We start from the raw sequence: 19,482 nt of genomic DNA on the forward strand, positions 1-19,482 counted from the left end.
GTGACATCAAGGAACCAGTGGCATTTAGTGGTGGCGTTGCTGATTGCCACCAGCTGAATACTCCTCATCTCTCCCTCCCCTACAGGGGCCGCCAAACTCATGGAAAATGCGAAGGCCCTCTTTAGAGCCAGTGTTTAGTTTGTCCATTCTGGGCTACTGTAGAAACATGGTAGACTCTGTGGAAGGTCACCCGCTCCCTCTTCAAATATAAAGAGCTCATTCTCTTCCACACTGGACCTTTAAGTTAAATGTCAAAGTGAGTTAAACCGACATGATTAACGGAGGAACAGGTTTTGTCCTGGTTTTCAGCTCTTAAGGCTAATATTGCCTCTGTAGCTAAGTAAACTTTTTCTCTTCATCGCTCTCTTTTATTCACTGGGTTGTTGATTCTCAGTGAGATCGGCCTTGGTGGCAATATTAATGGATGTCATTTGCTTCAGTGTATAAAATATTGCTTCACAGAGCTTTAACTTTTTTAATCAAAGTGTTGTTTAATCGAGCTAATTGGTTTTAATTGAGCCTCAGACTGTTTTCATGTTGACGGCAGTTATGACTAGGTCGCAGCAAGCACAAATCAAATGGAACTGACAGAAATAGAAAAATGTATATTTTTCTACATAAAAGAATACCAGAACATTTTATACACAGACCACTTTTCATTTGAGTATGGTAAATAATCACTCCATTTATATAAAGCCATTCTTTGTGTTCATGATTGGCAAGCAGTGTTCTCCAGTCTTAAAGTAATGGTACTGTATTCACAATGGGCTCAGTTCCAGGGTATGAAATATTGGAGCTGCACTGGTACAGACATATCGGTAAGTCTAAAGCCATGACTGACAAATTTAATCCTGCTTGCTAATGCAGTCATTAATTAGAAATGCAGCTCAGATCCATTCTAACATTTAAGTACAATCCAGAGCTCACCAGTCCATAATCTTGCAGGTGGTGTTTAGAAGACGATTGATTTTATTTAAGACACTGGACAAACCTGAGCCATTGTCAATGGCTTAACAGTGTGTGGTGCACTCTTTTCCTAACCTAGTGACATAGTATTCACTGGAGAGGAAGGAAATGATTCCTGTTTATGTGTCTGCACACCCCCATGGTGTATGTTTATGGTTGTTCTCTGGTTGACGTGGTAAAACATTGGATATTTCAAATTAATCCTCAAACGGGCTGTCTATTCGAGGGACTGGAGCCACGGTGTCATTTGCTGCGAGGTGTTTATTCATAGCAAGACATAAAGCCACCCTTGATCCAGGGTGTTTCAGTAAAGAGGAGTTCTCATATCATTTTCATGAGCCAGTAGCAAAGTTGCCCTATATCTGTAGGGAATGGGATCATGAATATTGTGTTAACCCAGAAAAGTTGAAATCCATGCATGCTTCCTTGTTCCCCTGATCCCTCAGCTTTTGTTGTTGCATTGGCCCATTGTACCCGAGAAGAGATCAAGGAGACCCCTGTCGGTAGTGGATTATTCCTTTGTAGAAGCGCCACTGTAGGGGATAGAGGATTAAAAGAGCAGACAGTGGATGGGGATTCAACAGGAAGTTCGTTTGCAGCGCACACTGCACACACAATTGTTAAAGTGGAGTATTTTCTATTGAATAGCCTATTTGGTGTAATCTTTCTTTGTTTTTAAAACATATCCGAGGCATACACCCGCATTAACACTGTACCCATTCTAGGCTCAGTTTCACTAAGTGTAGCACTGCAGGAATATGCCTCATTTGGATATTTATATCATATATGGACAATTAACGCTGGAATTGCCTGTAGCCAGATGATGAATTTTCATTGTCTTTACATGTTTCCCAGCTGTTGGAGGGGCTTAGAGGGCACTGCAGCTGAATGAATATGAAAGAATCATTGTCCTCTTTCTCTCAGTTTCTGTTAAGGGCACATGGAAACCTGGCAAATATTGTCACAGTGTTTTGAATTTTCTGTGTTTTGTAGCCAAAGGAGATTTCTGGGGACTAGTCTACATTTTTCAGAAACACTTGTTTCCTCTATTTCTGCAGGAAGCCATGGACCTCGAGGCTGGGCAGCCTCATACCCAGAATGTGCTGCGAAGAACCAATCACCTGTGGACATTGCAGATGACCAAGCTTTGGTTTCGGAGGAGTTCCAGGAGCTGCTGCTCGAGAAGTTCAACACCGAGTCCTCCAACCAGACCACAATGAAAAACACAGGAAAGACAGGTCGGCAGCACCAAATCTGTTGTGGACAAGTTTAGTCCCTAAATCACATTAAACACACTAACATGGTGATACCAAAGTACAATATTCAAATTTCTCTGTACTGTAATGATTTCTTCTAATAATGCCATGATGAGTGTAGAGTTGGGCAGAGATTTGGACATATTATTTAACTTAAGGTGGCTATCCTTTTTAGACATTTTATTTCTGTTTTTCTCTTACAACAATGCAGACAGTGTTGCAAATTGTTTAGCAGGAAAACCTTATGGCAATATTGGACTTACAGGATTTTTGCGTCACTGTAATGAAGTACAAGTATTTTCCAGGTATTGGATTCACCTCCCATGCGGTAATTTAATCGATAAAGAGATTCAAATTGAATTTCCAGTAAGGTCATCGTTCCACAATAGGTACTGACAATGTTATCTAAAAATATTCATTGATAAAAAGATGTTGACCATGATAACCCACTCCTAGTGTATATATAGTACTTCCCACATAGAAATTTTAAACTTGCCCACTTGTCAGATTTTAAGCATGTCTAATGGCAAATTTCAAACCCAAGCTCTAATGATTGAGTGAAGCAGATTACAATCACACAGAACAGTATCAGTCTGTTGTGATTCATGTTAGTCTATCCCTTGTGTTAGTAATTCCTCTATTATTGCCTTCATTGTACTGCCCCCCACTTCTCCTCTGTCTCTCACCATCCTCTTTGTATCAGCCTACATGCCTTTTTACAGCAACATTTTAAAGCTTACTTGATTAACTGCTACTTCAAAACATTGCCACTTTTTTTTTTTTTTCCAATCAGCTAATCCGTGGACCATTGGTGTGAAAACCCTGACCTTAATTGATCTCTGCTTTTGGCACTGTTTCTCTCAGAGAGTAGTTTCATCTTTTGCGTTTGATCATAATGAGAGTTGTTAGCCTCCATGACAACCAAGGCCACTGGGACAGCCGAGCGATGCTGCGGGATGCTTATTTACAAAGATGGAAATAACACGGCTGGCTGTAATTTTGGGCACAAGCAGTACAGAGGGAATGGCTAAGCACTGTGAAAATCAAGAAAATGGAACAATATTACTGCAAAATATTATTATACAAACACTATTTAGAAGAGGTCAACTTAGTATAGGGGGTATAGTTTCCCATTACTGCTCCGTTTTGGAATCACCATGACATGACAGATTGAACTGCTCATTAAGGTTGACTGGACAAATAAATCGGCCATCAGTGGTTGGCTGAGTCCGTCTCTGGTTGTGTTTTTTTATTTTTTTATTTTTTCAGTGGGGCAATTAAAAGTGTGCCTCCGCGAGCCCAGTAGCACAAAGAGGCCAGCAATCGCATAGAGAGGCAGCTGGGGAAAAAGCGCATAGAGCCACCAGAATATTTTTACATTTAACTCTGTGAATTAAGGGTTTATTTCAAACAAATGGAGTTGGTGATTGTTGGAACAGTGGAAAGACAAAGAAAGACGGTTTCGGTGAGTTTCATTTTGTTTCCGTCGAGTCTGGATGAAGTGTGTTTTATAATGAACTTATCAGGCAATAAAGCTCATCTCAGTGTGGCGAAAGAGAGAAACCTTCATTCAGAAGGTGTACGCTTGTATTTTTCTGTTAAATAACAGAAATAGGTGTAACTGTATTTCCTTTTTGGATATTTTGTTTATTTACTAGACTAAAAACGTTGGGGACACACCTGCACAAATGTATGCATGCAAGCTGTAATACAATCTATGCATCCATAGATCGTATTACAGCTTGTCAGCTCTGTGGTACATTCACTGGTCAGCAGACGCTCGTTGCTACCAAAGCCGAGAAACCAAAGTTTTGAATAAAGTCAAAAGCAGTGGGTAAACTTTCCTCCACCAAAATTTTCAAGGCTGCATTTGCCCAGTTTCATCACTTGTGTGAAATGTTGATGATTGTGTTCATCGACTACATTTTTTAAGATTACGTCAGTTATTGATCCTAACAGAAAGTCGTCCCTCAAATTCTTGGAAAATAGTTTTTGAAGTTTTGAATACGATGTGTTGTTCTCCAAATGAATTGTTGGCCTTCTGAGTCTTTTTTTTTTTTTTTTTTTTCCCTCACATGACTTGTTGCATCCTTGTGCTAAATGCTCCACCCCGTCATCAAATGGTCGCCAGCCGTTTATGCATGTCCTTTGGTGCTAAGATGGTATTGTCCGGTGGGCTTTCAGAACTTTTTTGCTGAAAGCCGCAGCTTAAAACAACGCTATGAGAGCAGTGAGAGGGAACATGAACAGCCGGACAGCTAAGTAATGAGCTGAAACTCGATATAAATCTCAGTAAATCCGTGGGGAGCTGCGGATTCAGGTGATAATTCTCATCGGCTCATCACGACAAGTGGCCCCTCTCACATTGATACATCTGATACGTTGTTGCAGAAATATGAATCATTGCTGCTTTAATAAGTAATATAATTGACATTACTATTGAAGACAAGATTTTGACACAGTGGATACCAATTTTAAGCATTTTCCTCAGTAATTGTTGGCAGTATTAAAAAACTGTGCATTGCTGTCTCCCACGGTGTATTTTTTGATACTGCCACTAGGGGGTGCTGAAGTTGAACTGTTCAAATCCTGCACAGAGGGACTTTAACAGCCTTCATACTATTTAAAAGTCAGTGTTGTAATTAAGAACCGAGTGAATAGATCTTAAAAGTTCATCGAGATTGATTTCAGAACATTCCCTTGTGCCTTGATCCACTTTGAGATCGGGCTCATTGGCCGCCATTCAAGCAGTGTTCTTCAACAAAACATTTCTCAGTAAAATTTCAAACAACTCTCGACCAAATTCATGAGGAATCGGAAGACCCCAGAGACATTTGCATTGATCAAGGATTTACTTTCACACACACTCCCCTTCTTTCACTGGCTGTGATTCAAGGTCTTTTTGGCTTAGCTTCTAATTCCTGCTCTACTGTTGGAGGGTTCAAACACACCCGGAGCCGCATTTCTAATGAAACTCCCAGGGCCAACCAGCATCCCCTTTCCTTGACTTTCCTTGCGTTGTAGACAGGATTACACCACTTCAACCACTAACAGATTTTATTACCATTCCTGTAAATATGTGTTTGCAAATGAGCTGCACAATGTGATCATGTGATAGGGTAGTTCTTTCTTATTCATATTGATTTTCACTTTGACCTGATGCTTTCAGTCTTGGAAATTTCCTCCATCCCTATCCTTCATACTGTGGGCCATCAGCTTAAGCAGCACTGGCACGTTAATACTGCTGGCAGATTCTTTCTTGCCTCGCGACAGGCGCTCAGCTCATCCCTCATCACACAAGGTTCTCCTCTCTTCAGATCTCCTTGTCTCTTCCCTGATACTCTTTGGATCCCACACTCGTCGTCGTACCTGCTAGTAATCGTCGCTCGGTGATGCATAACCTTGATTTCATCTGCTCTCTGCACTGCTTGTTCAACATGTCATCTGTGTTTACTGACAGTCTGTGTTTGCTTGTCCACATGCTCATCCTCTTGGTTTGCTGATTAAAAGTGGGCTGTCCCTATCCAGAGAGAGTAACTAAATCCCCCTGTAACGGGAGGGATCAGCCGACAGAGCATTGGCTCTAATCTGGCTAATGATGTCAAATGTAGACGTGGTAAAGGGTTATATATTAACATGTAGCCTCAGCCAGGACAGAGGATGGATGTTAATCTGCCTTGTCATGATGGTGTTTCAGATGCCATAGAAAACTGCAGAGCTCACCCTTACATGACACCTCTGAATAAATTTCCAAATGTTGGTTTCCATAAAAGCAGACAGGCTGAGCCTTTAAGGTGAAACCAAATTGCTGCTGTCATGTAAAGACCTCTGTGTCTGTGTTTTGACTTCAGGAGGAGGATTACGTGGTCGACTATAAATTGTGGAACATTTTATGACCCTTAAAGAACCCTCTCAGCACAGGATTTCAAAAGTGTGATCAAGCTAGCAGCGATGAGATTTTTTCTCCACTGAAATTAGACATTTTAGAGATACTGGACCCTTTTTTCAAATGGCAAAAACATGCAAAGCTCTGGTGTCATCCCCGCTGTGATAGCGTTTTTTGATTTCATGAATTATGTTAGCGAAGTTTTGTCATTTTTGAGGGCATTGAGGTTAATCTTTGCCTGTGTTGTTAAATTTTGCAGAAATATTTCTCACACTCTCACATGTTTTTGTACTGCTTCACTTCCTGAATCTCAGGCTTCCTCTGCAAGAGAATATTGGATAAAAAGATATGGATTTAATACCCCTGGGAATCTAACTACATCCAACTGAATAACTTAATAGAAATACCAAGCTCACAAGGAAAATGACCATTCCACAGAGCAAGAGAAATCATTTTGCGATTCTCAATTCACAACATTTTTAGGTCTCACAGCTGCAGTTTAGATTTGAGAGCAAATATGTGACTATCAATATTCAGAGGAAATGCTAACAGAAATATAAATCAGATCATTTCCACAGCAAATTTACAGTGAGAGAAACCTCAGGCTGTGTAAGCAAGTGCTTGTCAGAAAACAAATCTAACATTAAAGGTATAGATTAAGATTTTAACTTTGAAACATTCAGAAATTTGCTAAAATAATCAACAGCATATGAAGAAATAACGGTTTTGACGGTGTATGAAAGATGTCTGCGTATGATGTTGCAGCAATATCTAGAGACGTTAGCGTACTAACCAGCTGGTCAAGGCCTATCCTGTCTCCTAATACAACTTTGTACCTCAAGAGGTGATGGACCAACAGTGCAGGATTTAATACTGGAAACAGGATTCCCAGGAATACCCATCCGAACAAGTTTCCCAAGAAATAACGGAAAGAAGGAACATGTTTGAAGATATGTATGCCTACAGTTTACTCTCTGAAAACATATGAAACAGCTGTGTGCATGTGCCAGTGGAACACACCGAAAGCTTAATGTAGTAAATAGACACATTCAACAGTATGGTGAAATACTCTTATCTCAGAGCACCGCTGAAGGAAAAACGACCACAATCTCGCGAACAATCCATTGGAAATCTCACACTAAGTCAGTGTGAGCTGTTTGAGAGCTTTTCTTTTTGACTTTGAGTGATCATTGACATTATTGCTCTATGTAACGTTGCTTGGCTGTTACAGAAGGCTTGCACCAACGCTGAAAGAATATGGAATCCGTCTCAGCTTAGTAGAATGACTTTGAAAACGGCAAATTACTTGCTTTTGGCGAATTCGGTTTCATTATACAATGAAGAATTGTCAGATGTCACTTCTAAGGGGCTGTTCTCAGCAGACAGATCACAAGAAATTAACTTTCATATTCCTCGCAGCTATAGCCAAGTTCAAGAAGCATGCAAAGTATATATTATGCTCATTCTAATGTTGATTAACATAAATAGAATTCTTTTTGCCCTATAATTATCAATACCACCAAATAATACACTAAAGCACTCAGCTTGGAAACCCATAGGTTTAGGTATATTTCTCCTTGTTACCTTTAGTGTAGTTGGAAATATGACCAATGTGTTCTGACTGTAGTTAAACCATAAAAATGAGTTCCCAGGATTCATGGGTTAGCGTCCCAGGATTGAAAATGTCTTACTTTCAGGAAAAATATGAATCCCTTCTGCTGACTGGTGCCCAATCTCCATCTCACTCCTCTCCCACTTCATGCCGCTCCTAAACTCGACGTATCTTTGTCGTCCCAGGAGTCAGAGTCCTGAGCCTGAACCACTGTAAATCACCTCCGTACAGTACTACCTGTCGTCAAATCAGCCTCCGTCGGTCTCAGAGGCTGTGTCCCAGTCTGGCTGTATTCTCTGGGTAGGCTGCTCAGCCCGCTTCCGTTGCCTGCTCACCAGCCTCCGGCTCTAGGGCCCATTCTGGCAGCGCTGCCTGCCAGCATTTGGTGTAAACAACACCAGCACTCCCCCGGTGCTCCGAACTACGAAAATCAGCTACAGTTAGCAGCGGTTAGCGGATAATCTGGTGATATGCTTCCCGCTATTTGATTGGAGTATAAATTCAACATATTGAACATTTTTAAACTCTGTGAAATTGCATAAAATAATGTTACATTTACGACACAGCCTATTTTGGAAACTCAAGGGCCTGGAAATGGGATACAAATACTACTCAGTAGTTGATTGTAACAAAATCATTCATGTCATAAAATATTGTAAGTGCATTTGCACATAAACTCATATTCTTGTGTGCATTCATGGATCATTCATAAACATTCAATATGTCACCAAAGAAACCATAAGCAATGCAAAAACTGGTAACTATCATGGACGAGAGAAAGTTTTAAAACCGCTTGCTTTTCTACGGCAGCAGCATTGACATTGCAGCCTTCCAATAAGCAAGCTGGTGGAAGAAGATGACAAAGCATGAGAACGGAGTGACAGGTTCAGTAGCAAGTGGCTCCTTCAGAAGGATGGAAGAGTGGAAGGTCAAGGCCACTGGAAGAGGCTGGTGTGTGATCTGTTTGGCGAGTGCATTAGCGGCATCACTGTGAATGTGCCCAGCTCTGACTTTGTATCTATCAATGAAACGATTCCCCACCTAGAGGGTCTTAAAGAAAAAAAACTGTTGGGCTGTGGGTTGCCAGGTAGCAAAATGTTCTTCTTGCTGCTCTCATATTCCTATGAGTCTATTTTATGGGGGATTTACAGCTTCTTTGCCCTGTAAACAGCCTCTAACGAAAGGATAAAAGCATGTTAATCAGTTGTAATGAAAATATCTGTGTGGTGAATAAAAACCTGGTTTGGTTCAGTGCAGTTTATTTAACATCCAGTTTCCTCAACAGAAGTTGACGTAGAAAAGGAAAAGTTTGCACTGTTCACATATGAATTAAAATTGGAAACAAATCAGAGCTCAGGCTTTGATTGCCCATTGTTGTTCCTCACGTGTCTGTCCAAGGCTTTAGTTCCTACTGAGAGTGTCACAGGAAGAGACAATGACTGATGAATAAATTAATCACTTCATGATGTGTCATGTGTCATTTTATAATGGAAAACAGTCAGATTGTGTTTGATATTTTGAGATAACTAGGTGCATCATCTTGGAATCAGACGCTTGAATAATAAACACCACGGAATTTTAATGTGTTACTTTGAAATCATGAGATTATTTGAGTTGTCATTCCAAAAAGAACAGATGAGAATTTAGATAATGAGAATTAATTGTGATCTTGAGATAATAGATGAGCTTTTGTAGAATCAGTTCTTTGACTGGTAATCTCCTTTTAGCTGCCTTTGTATGGCTATACTTAATTTTCATTCTTTGTCTGATTCCATCTTTTTTTTTTTTTCCAGTTGCTGTTCTCCTGAAGGATGACTACTTTGTAAGAGGCGCTGGATTGCCTGGGCGTTTTAAGGCTGAGAAGATGGAGTTTCACTGGGGCCAGAGTAATGGATCAGCAGGCTCAGAACACAGCATAAATGGCAGAAGGTTCCCTGTAGAGGTAAAGCATCCTGTCCCGTCAGTACACTTTGATAAATGAGCAACCAGGGGCCTTGAGGGTCAGCGCTGAATGTTGGAACCTGGCAAGTTGCGGTTGTGTTTAGATATATGAGGTTTTTATAGAGACCAAAAACCTCTTCCTAAACTGTTTGTGAATGCCGTGAACAGCAAAAGAAAAAGACAACACAAGCTTTTGCTTGTAGATCAGACTTAATTCTTTGTGGCATGGATTCAATAGTTATTGAAACATTCTGCAGGGATCACAAGCTCAATAGTAGCACCGAGCTGGTGCAGTGTTGAGGCAGCAAATTGATGCCTCCCAAATCCAGTTTATCTCATCTCCAAGAAGGGCTGAGGATTGTTCAGACCTTTGGAGAAAACTAATTTCACTGTGGTCAAAAGCTATTTTTAGGGAAGCTCTGGCTTTCAAAGGATGCTGAAATGGACCCACTTAAAAGTCAAAATTCAACAAAAATAGCAGCTTCCTCGATAAGAATAAACTCCTCTCATAAAAAAATGTGTCCAAAAGATATAGCTGTCACTATTTTCAACCGTTGCATTGCTTGTTCTTGGATGAGAGAATTTTAAAATTGATCCAAAATCTTCGCTACAAAGGGTAACTCCACAGCTTTTGTACATAAAAGCCAGTGTACTAAAAATGGCGTCTAAGCAGAAATAACTGAGAGAATTATCTCAGTTTGTGTTTGGAGACCACAGATTTCTAACAAATTCTGCATTACAAACTGGGGGGAGTGGAGTTTGAAAGATGCAGACATTTACCAGGCACGGAGGGTCTAACAAAGAGATGCTTTCAAGTTGCTTTATGCCAAGTGTACAATCCAGCATTTTATGGATCATGTCATGATGCTGTATGAAATAATAGTAAGGACATCTCAGCCTTTGCTGTCTCAATTCTGACTTTTATAAGAACAGTAAAATGCTTAAAATTCCTCTCAGTTCCATAAAGGAAATATCACTGAAAACATTACACACAACAAAATACTTTTCACCTTCAATGGTCAAGTACAACCTAAAATACAATTTATTCAGAACCTTTTCTTCAGTGTCAAGGATGTAACATCAATGAAAGCAGAGTGAAAAGGCTTTGGAGGAAAATAAACTTTAGTTATACAGTTTAAATGAAATGAGAATTGAAGTAGAAGTTCATACTTTTCTTGCTCTTAAAATGATTTTTGCACAAGGTCATAACAGATTTCTTAGCATTAATGCCAAAAGACAAAGAGCAGACAAAGGTAACAAAGGGAGGACAGACTGCAAGTAATAAAGGAAAGCAGAAAAAAAATCTCTAACTCTTGTAGCACAGATATAAAGGGTATTAAGTCCAGAACCTTTTGGTATTATTTATTCCTGCTCCTGGATTAAAGCAGAAATCCCACTCTTTTATGTGGTGGGGAGAATGAGTTATTAGTGCCTTTCAAATTTTCATCATTTACAATGCCATTCGTATTCATTATCTAAAATGAATTTTCAATTGTGTCATACTCTTACATTTTGTGGGGTTGTATAAAAATGTTTTTCACTCCCACTATTGTCAAATGGCTAATAATTAGTGTAAATAACTGTGTGTAAAAACAGGAAATAGCTGTTAGTGTGCCTCTCTGTCCTATCTCCAAACATGCAGCTCGAGTCCTCCTGTGTTTGTTTCGTGGCCCTGTTCTTTGGAGCCCTCTCTGCAGGCACGGCTTTTGATGCTGTATGGCTGAGTAATTAGATTTATTTTCGCCACATCATTTTCTGTTCAGCGTAGTGTTAAAGGGCACCGGATTATATACAGCCATTATAAAGCTGTTGTACATATGGCTGCTTTGATGGTGTGCTTCTAAATAAGACGATGGAATTCACTTTAATGACCAATTTGAGCAGCTGTTAGAAAAGAAGCTGAGCAAGACCAAGGAAATTACGCCCTCCGGTTACATCAGTTATAGATGTGAAATATAGATTTGTAGCTTAGCATGTCTTTGCATGTGCAGACCGAGGTTTTTGCATTGACCTGTCTGTCAAATAATTAAAGATGTCAAAGATTCCAAAGCTAATGTGCTTGAAATTTAAATGGATGATGTTTTTCTAAGCATGAGGAACATAATGATACATACCTACTAGGGGCTACATGCGAAGATTGTGATGTCGATTAATCAGGAATTACAAATTGCTTTGATGCTGATTTGTCTTAAGTTTATTGTTACAGCTATACAAGAAATACATCCAGTCTGAACACCATGTGCTGCAACTGACAGTGCATAAAAACTAGTGGCAAATTGAAATAGATAATGGCTAAAAGTAATGGATGAATGATACAGAATGAATGCAAACATTGGCCAAACCTGCTGGAATAAATGAAACGAAGCATTCACAGTTATCGTGTCCTGTACAGTATAAAAAAATATGACAGCCCTATCCATATTTATGAATGAACGGAGTTAAATAACCTGCAGTTTAAAATCCATTTTAAAGAACACTTTTGGGGAGATTAAAAGGAAAAAAAAAACATGACTGGTGGTGTCATGAAGGGTATGTATTTCATTATTCAAAGAAGAGGTGACCTCCTCTTGTGCCATTTGTTCTGTTAACATGCATGTCAAGAACATGCAACCCCCTTAGAATGGACTTGAGATACAGTATGATGGGATTGAGTCTTCATAAGTGATGTCGCGGAAAGAGGTTCAAAGAAATTACCAAATTAGAAAAAAAAGGGCAACAAAGACAGCCACACATGACAAGCTTCCCGCGGGCTGGCCGTGGTTACAGGAAGCACAAGAAGGAATATTCCATCCATCTGCAAAAGATGTTTCCTGTTAAAGTGTCACATTCTCCTGTACATGGTGCACATATACAGACACAACATGGTGGGGAGTGGGAGGTCTGTCCTTATTTTTATTCCTCCTTTTAATCTCTTTATCGATAAATCAGCCTTCATGTATCAAAACACGATGTATTATTTCACGACCGAGAGCCAGACGATGAAAGAGTGAAATCACATGATGAATAGTTGAATGGAAATATGCAGGATCTAGCCTTTGGCCATTTAACTGCTTCATCCTGAGAGATGTGGTATTTTCATATTTCATATTTATGCCTTGACGGAATTTGATGTATCTGAGATTATATTACATCTGACGCCATGTGTGCAGCACATTTCTACCTTTTATGAATGTTTGTGTTTGATAAACCCAGTCATCTTTTATAGAGGAGGTTGGCTTTTGTTTTGCTGCATATATGTTTTGTTCTTCGAGAGTTGAAGCAGCACGACCTTGGAGGTTGAGCTCCGGGGCTTATTTGTCTCTGCTAAACAGAGACTGTTTTCCAATCTGCTGTCTAATTATCTCTCCACTCCAAATGAGTCACATTCCGCCCTGAGTCTCTGGTAACACACTGCATAAAGCATTTACTCTTACAGTGGGAAAAAAAAACCCTCCTAAGTGTTTATCCCACCTGCCCAGAAGCTTGAAAACACAGACAAATATAGTTCACACATAGGTACAGGGGGTGGAAAGACAAATTCAATGAACTGTATTATGGAGCTCCTCTGCCTTTGTAACATGGTCATGTTAAAAAAAGAAAAAGAGAGAACCTATGGGCTGCTCGGCCTGTGGCTCCCGAGCTTGACATTAATCTAACCACGGCCTTTTTCGTGGGAGTGAAGTGGGGAAATCGATAGATGGACCACCTGTTCGCTCAAACAGCACAATGAAAAATGAAACAGTGGATTTTTTTTCTGCCTCAGGGTACCGTAGGGAGATCTTTTCTAATAATATATTAGGGTGTCACCAAGGTTAGATTAATTATACATGGATTACAAATCACACCTTGGGAAGGGTATTTGGTGTTTGCACCCATTACAGCGGATGCACGAAGTGTTAGGATGGGTGCACAGTCGAGTACATTTCAGAATGAGAGCTCCAGTAGCACTGCAAGCACACGCTGGTCGCAAAACACATTAGAAAGCCCAGAAACACTGCAAAGTCATGAAACGCGTAGCAAATTGAGAAGCACTTTCACTAATTTGGCAGCACTTACGAAGCTGCGTTGCAAATACAGAAAATACAGCCAAACACGCTGTATGAACATGGAGGAAACTCCAGTAAATAACAACAGCTACAGAAAGCATCACCTAATACATAAATGCGACGGAACTGAAAACTGATTTGCACACCTTGACGAGCAAGTTGTTGCCATGGTTTGTGGCGCAGTGAATCCAGCAACCCATCGGTGGCATTTTTAAAATGAGAAAACGATGAAGTGGGCCTAGAGAGACTAATGCTAGGAGTATAGTCTGCAATAATGTCTGAATCATGCAACTTGAATTGGGGAATATGTTTACAGAGACAAATCATCGTAGTGAATATGCTTTCATAAGGAGGCATATGACGGGAGAAAAACAGCAGGCTTTTTGCATTGATGCTAAATAGCGCCTGTGATTATTGCTCTGGGGCCAGTTGTAATGTGCATTTACCAGTTGTTACCTTAGTTCCACTCAGCTGTATTCGTGAAAATGGGCAAACTCAGGTGAATGGAGAATTGTAGTGAATGCTTGTGCATTGTGACTGTGGTCAACGTTCAGCCGTGTTGTTGTCAGTTTAAATGTGCATGGATAATAAATACAAGTCAGTGTTTGCTGGCTCACAATCCACTCATCCTATTGTCTTGTGCTGTCCTTTTGCGTGTCGTCTGAAATTCTGAAATCTGAAACACCAAGTTTCATATAATTGTTCAGCAACACCTACCGTACAAATTTTGTGACACTTTATTCTTCTTGAAAATGAGTGCTCTAGCACTTTGCAGGTGCCTGTGCGAGAGGGTAACGTAAGCTGGTTAAGTGTGATTGGAGTGAGAGAATCATACTGTTTTAAAAAAGACACATTCACCTGTTAACAACAAAAAACTGCGGTAGCACAGTTGTTAAAAAAAAGTAAAGAAAGAAGAATAAATTTGTGCTGCTGTGATAAGTGTAAGATCTCTCCGTGCAAAAAAATGATTTATTTAAGTTTTCTTCTCTTGCCTCAATATCTTGCTGTCTTGGGAAATCATGCCAAACATGACTGTTTTTCACCTGTTTGTGCTTAAATGGAACTTGGGAATGCAGAGCAGCGTTCAGCATTTGTGTTTGCACTCATCTTGTGCCAGAAAGCGAAACAAACATTTTCAGGGCTATAGAATGAATTGAGACTAAAGAAGGGCTCAGGCGATGTGGACAGCATGGGCTGTCTGCTCTCCAGAGAAAACTGGAGGTAAATTATAAAGCTCAAATAATGTTTTGTTGTGTTTCAGTTGCCTCCTGTTACCTCTGGCCTCTCACAAGCTGTTGTCGGTTATTGATGCTCACCGTTTTACATGTTTCTCTCCGCAACAGGGTGGTAAATTTTGTACTGACAAAAACAAACATGTATGATTGTGTCTCAATGTCTTAAGGGAGCTTAAAGGTTGGTCAGACCACCTGTCCTTCCTACTTTAAATCAACAACTTTCAGCGATATCCCTGGATGTGAATGAAGTCTACTGCAGCGAGGAGTTCTGTGTCAGAGCTCACGAATGTGCAGTGAAACGAGGCGTGCAATCAAGTGATTCAAATCGCTTTTGGCAACATTTATTTTTATTGGCCGCTATCAAAGTGTTTGATAATTGAATATCACGTTTTCCAGCGCGCTGTTAAACAAGAGCAGGTCACATGAGCTAATGTCAGTGAGTGAATGAAGCCTAAGGGGGGCCAGCTTAATTGGGTGATGTAGTTAATAACATCTGAAGGGTGATGAATGGCCAGAGCTCTTTCTTGCTGAGTTCCCAGACAACAAATTAGTTCAATTAAAGGCTTCCGTTAAAGTAACTCTGAAGGAAACTGATCGCTTAAATTCTCTTAAATTATCTGCATTGAGTCATTTTGTACCTGGTTTAGGCTGCGGTACGCTTTAATGGATTTATCCTTATTTATACTAGATTTATTTTCGCTTTTTGCATCTGTTGTCAGCACAGCCATTTGCAGCTGGGGGTTTCTCGTAATTTTCTTTAGAAATAGAAAAAAGCAGCACACCCTTTAATTAAATCAACATCTAGGACCCTTTTCTTATTGCCAATTAACTTGGTTCAGTGACATGAAAGGGTTTTTCATTTTAAAGAGGCTCGAGACAGTGAGATGATGGACAGCTCCAATTGCTACTTTTAGAATCATTTGATGATTTTGATCAGCACTACCATAATATGACTGCCTTGAAATGAAAGTAACAAGATTCTTTTTCTTTTCACAAGAAACCAGAGCCATGACAGGTGTATGATGCATTCTGTGTATGATGGTTTTCACATTATGTGCCACACATCCCATGCCGCTGTATGTTGTGAAATCAGAAGAAATGTTGTGGGTGATTTAAGGTAATTGGGAGGAATGATTAAAAGCCCACCATTCTGTCAGATCTCACCACGGGAAAAGAGCGCAGTCCTCCACTTCTTCCTCTCTGCTCGTGACTGTCTCTGTGAGGACAGTCGCCCTGAGGAATGGGATGCTGTATTTCTCCAGCATCCTCCAGGAGTGGCAGAACACAAAAAGGAATGACACAGATTATAGGAGATTTATGAGAGTGATAAATACTCCCCCTTTTATGCCCCTCAAAACAGCTTTTCATCAGCTCCTCAGCAGTGTGTCCAAGTGATTGATGACAGGACTCCTTGTCCACTCCTCAAGCTGTTTATGCTCTGTTTCCCACCCCAGATGCAGATCTACCTTTACAATTCGGATGACTTTGACAGCCTCAGCGCTGCCATCAAGGAAAGGCGCATCATTTCTGCCATGGCCGTCTTCTTTGAGGTAAAGTATCGCCAGAGCTGACGGTCAAGTGAAATGTAATCTGAGGGAAACAAAGACTACAGGAATGCCCTTATAGAACATAGACATTGTTATCAATGCTAGCATCAATGCAATACTTTGGTCCGGACTGATATGTCTGAACAACTATTAGATGGATGGATTACCATTACCAACATCTTAAACACAATAATCTCCCGAACATCAGAATGTGATCACTGTTATTGTGAGCATGCTGACATTAGGCGTTAGACGCTAACGTTGCTACAGCTTCTTAGTCCCGTTAAAACACACTGTCCTCATGCTTAAAGATCGTCTCTCAGACAAGTTGCACTGCTCTTGAGGAAAACCTCTTTGTAATGGCTCTTCACCCACTTGTCGGTAGCATTGCCTAAATTGAAAAATCTCCATTTTTATAGGCTTATAAAATGACTTCATGCCCATAAATAGTGCTTACCGGCCACTTAAAAAAAGTAGTTTACAAAACCAAGGAAATGAGTGAATAAATAGAACAAGAGTGGATAAAAAGACACTGACAAAAAATTGCAGAAAATGGGAAATCACACTAATAAAATAATGAATGAATAAAACTGGATGGAAAAATAAGACATTGTAAAACGGTGAGGCAATTATGGCTTAAGGGGGACAGCTGGAATTATAGTATTAGTCCAATTATGACAAGGATGAAGATGTAAATACCTTTTTGAGGTCAGTAAATGATAGATATTTATTAGAGATGATCTTTGGCACCTGCGTTGTGATAGGAGACTTTCTCTTCACCTAGCAGCTGATTATTTTTCTGCTCTGTGGCACATTGCTGATTGCTTACTGAGATACTACAAATTGTCCCCTGAAGGTCTGCGTACCTAAGCTCTTAATGGACAAGAATGGTCCTAATTTCTGTTCACTGCAAAAACACCTCCGAGATTTATGAACCATGAAAAAAGCGCACATAAACAGCACTGACAACTGCAGGGCCCCTCTTAATTTCTATTAGCAGGATGTTGGCGATTGATGGCAGGTGATCAATGCAGGCTAACATTCAGCTTAATAGTATATAGAGAAGGGTCAGTTCTCAGGAAGAGGGAGCCTGGAATGGGGACACAGGTGTTTGTAATGTAGGTCTACTCGCAGACAGTGATAAAACCGTGTGAGTACGAGGACCTAAATGCCTCCGCTGGGTCCTGACAGCCCTATTGCTTACTGCAATTAGCACCACCATACACAGTCCGCTGAATAGCAGTTTACAGTGTGAGGGTTTTTTAAGTGGGCACACACACATTGGCTCAGATTTACCATTTCTAATCAATAAGAAGAGTTCCTCCTGTGCTCCCCAAAGGCCTATTAATGGCCTCTAAGGTGTGCATATTATCCACATTCAGCATTCAGTTCCACACAATTATTCTCCACTGACTGACCTGAATTAATGTTGAGCAAGGGAAGACTGGTCCCCGCATCCCAACACTGTTTTGTCCAATCTTGTCTCTTAAGTAGGACATTGGGAATATTGTAGAATGTGGAACTGAACAGTATTTGCCAGTCTTCAGTCATTGCGAAGAATTGATAGTAGGCCTAATAGATAAGGAGGAAATCAACACTTTTGTCCTCTGGAGACAGTCGAGCTAAATGGTTGAATGGCCTCATGGAGTTACTGGATACAACCAGCAGGAGAAGGATACAGAGCTTGTAACATTATCGAAATTTCAAGTTTATTTAATGTCAAATGTAATAATTTGATAGGAAAATCCATGTTATGATGCTACATGATTAGATTATGCTGCCTCATTTCCAAAAAAAGTTGGGATGTAAAACGTAAATAAAAACAGCAACAAACAAAATGTGTTTACAGACAGCGGTTTTACCAAATGTTCAACAATAACCTCTAAAGTCAACCTACAAATCCCATGAAAAATTGAATGCCACAAACTTCACGCTAGTAACAGATGGTGTTAAATGCTGCTTGAATACATTGTACTGGAGAGTTGTTGCCCTGATTGTGTCCATCCCCCGTATTTCATTCGTATTGATCGTCTTTAGTCATTATGTTAGATTATAATTCTGGTCTTGTAATCCTTTTGTAATCCTTTGTCTCTGGACATTTCCCGCAGCTGGGGCAAAAAGACAATCCTGCTGTGGACCCCATCATCCAGGGATTGAAAGGAGTAGTGCATCATGGTAAGTAATAGGGAAGTAACCCCATTACAAACTCTGCTTCATTTTGAACAATCTTGTATTATGTACGTGGTGAGTTCTTTGTTCAAAATCTCCTCCACATGAAGCACTACTGCGGGAATTAAGTTCACGTGGGATATCCACAAAGCAATTATCCCTGACAAAATCTCTCTGGCATTGCTGCTGTTCATGTTTTGGTTGATCCTGGAGGTAAATCTCTCACGATGGTGCAGTCATTGTGCTCCTCCCAACCTCCATAGAACAAAGATTGATGTTCTTGCTTTCAGCTGCTTAAGCACTGGGCTTCATTTTTTTCTAAAACCCCAAATTAGAGTCTAAACACAAGATATGAGCAGAGTTTAACTTCAAAAGGAGGCAAAATTTGCAAGATACCGCCTCTCCTTTCGTAGTGTAGCTCCACTGTACCTCCAAGGACCTTCGCGCACAGAGAAAGAACTATTAATTACATCTGAGCCTCAATTAGACAACACTCTTGTTTTATTCCAACTCAGACATACATGTATAGGCTTGCAGGGATTGTGGCTCGCTGCAAAGGCTCATACTCACACTTAAATTGTTAATGTCTTGTGTTGTATGCCATGGCACAGTTCGTCATGGCATATTGTCTTAAATGAATACTGATGTGCCGGCTTAACTGCATGCATGACTAACGCAGGCCATAAGCAGATGTTTTAGCATGACTGTATAATCCTGTATTGCATCTGGGGACACAGCTGCTCTGTTTACACAGGCACGTATGGCTTGTTTTACAACCTGCCGCTGACAGTCTTTATGTGAGCCTAAGCGTATACTGACAAGGACATGTAAATGGATGAGGATGT

General features: G+C 40.2%; 1 protein-coding gene across 1 annotated transcript in view; it reads left to right on the forward strand.

The window, feature by feature from the left end:
- The window catches only part of ca16b (carbonic anhydrase XVI b), a 100,499-nt gene that overhangs the window by 49,914 nt on the left and 31,103 nt on the right, over positions 1-19,482 (forward strand). The window contains exons 3-6 of the mRNA XM_041948052.1: positions 2,025-2,204; positions 9,514-9,662; positions 16,376-16,471; positions 18,577-18,643. Of these exons, the coding sequence (XP_041803986.1) occupies positions 2,025-2,204; positions 9,514-9,662; positions 16,376-16,471; positions 18,577-18,643 (492 nt within the window). The remainder of the gene's footprint in view (positions 1-2,024; positions 2,205-9,513; positions 9,663-16,375; positions 16,472-18,576; positions 18,644-19,482) is intronic.

Source organism: Chelmon rostratus, chromosome 2, assembly GCF_017976325.1.
Source record: "Chelmon rostratus isolate fCheRos1 chromosome 2, fCheRos1.pri, whole genome shotgun sequence".
Classification (NCBI taxonomy): Eukaryota; Metazoa; Chordata; class Actinopteri; order Chaetodontiformes; family Chaetodontidae; genus Chelmon; species Chelmon rostratus.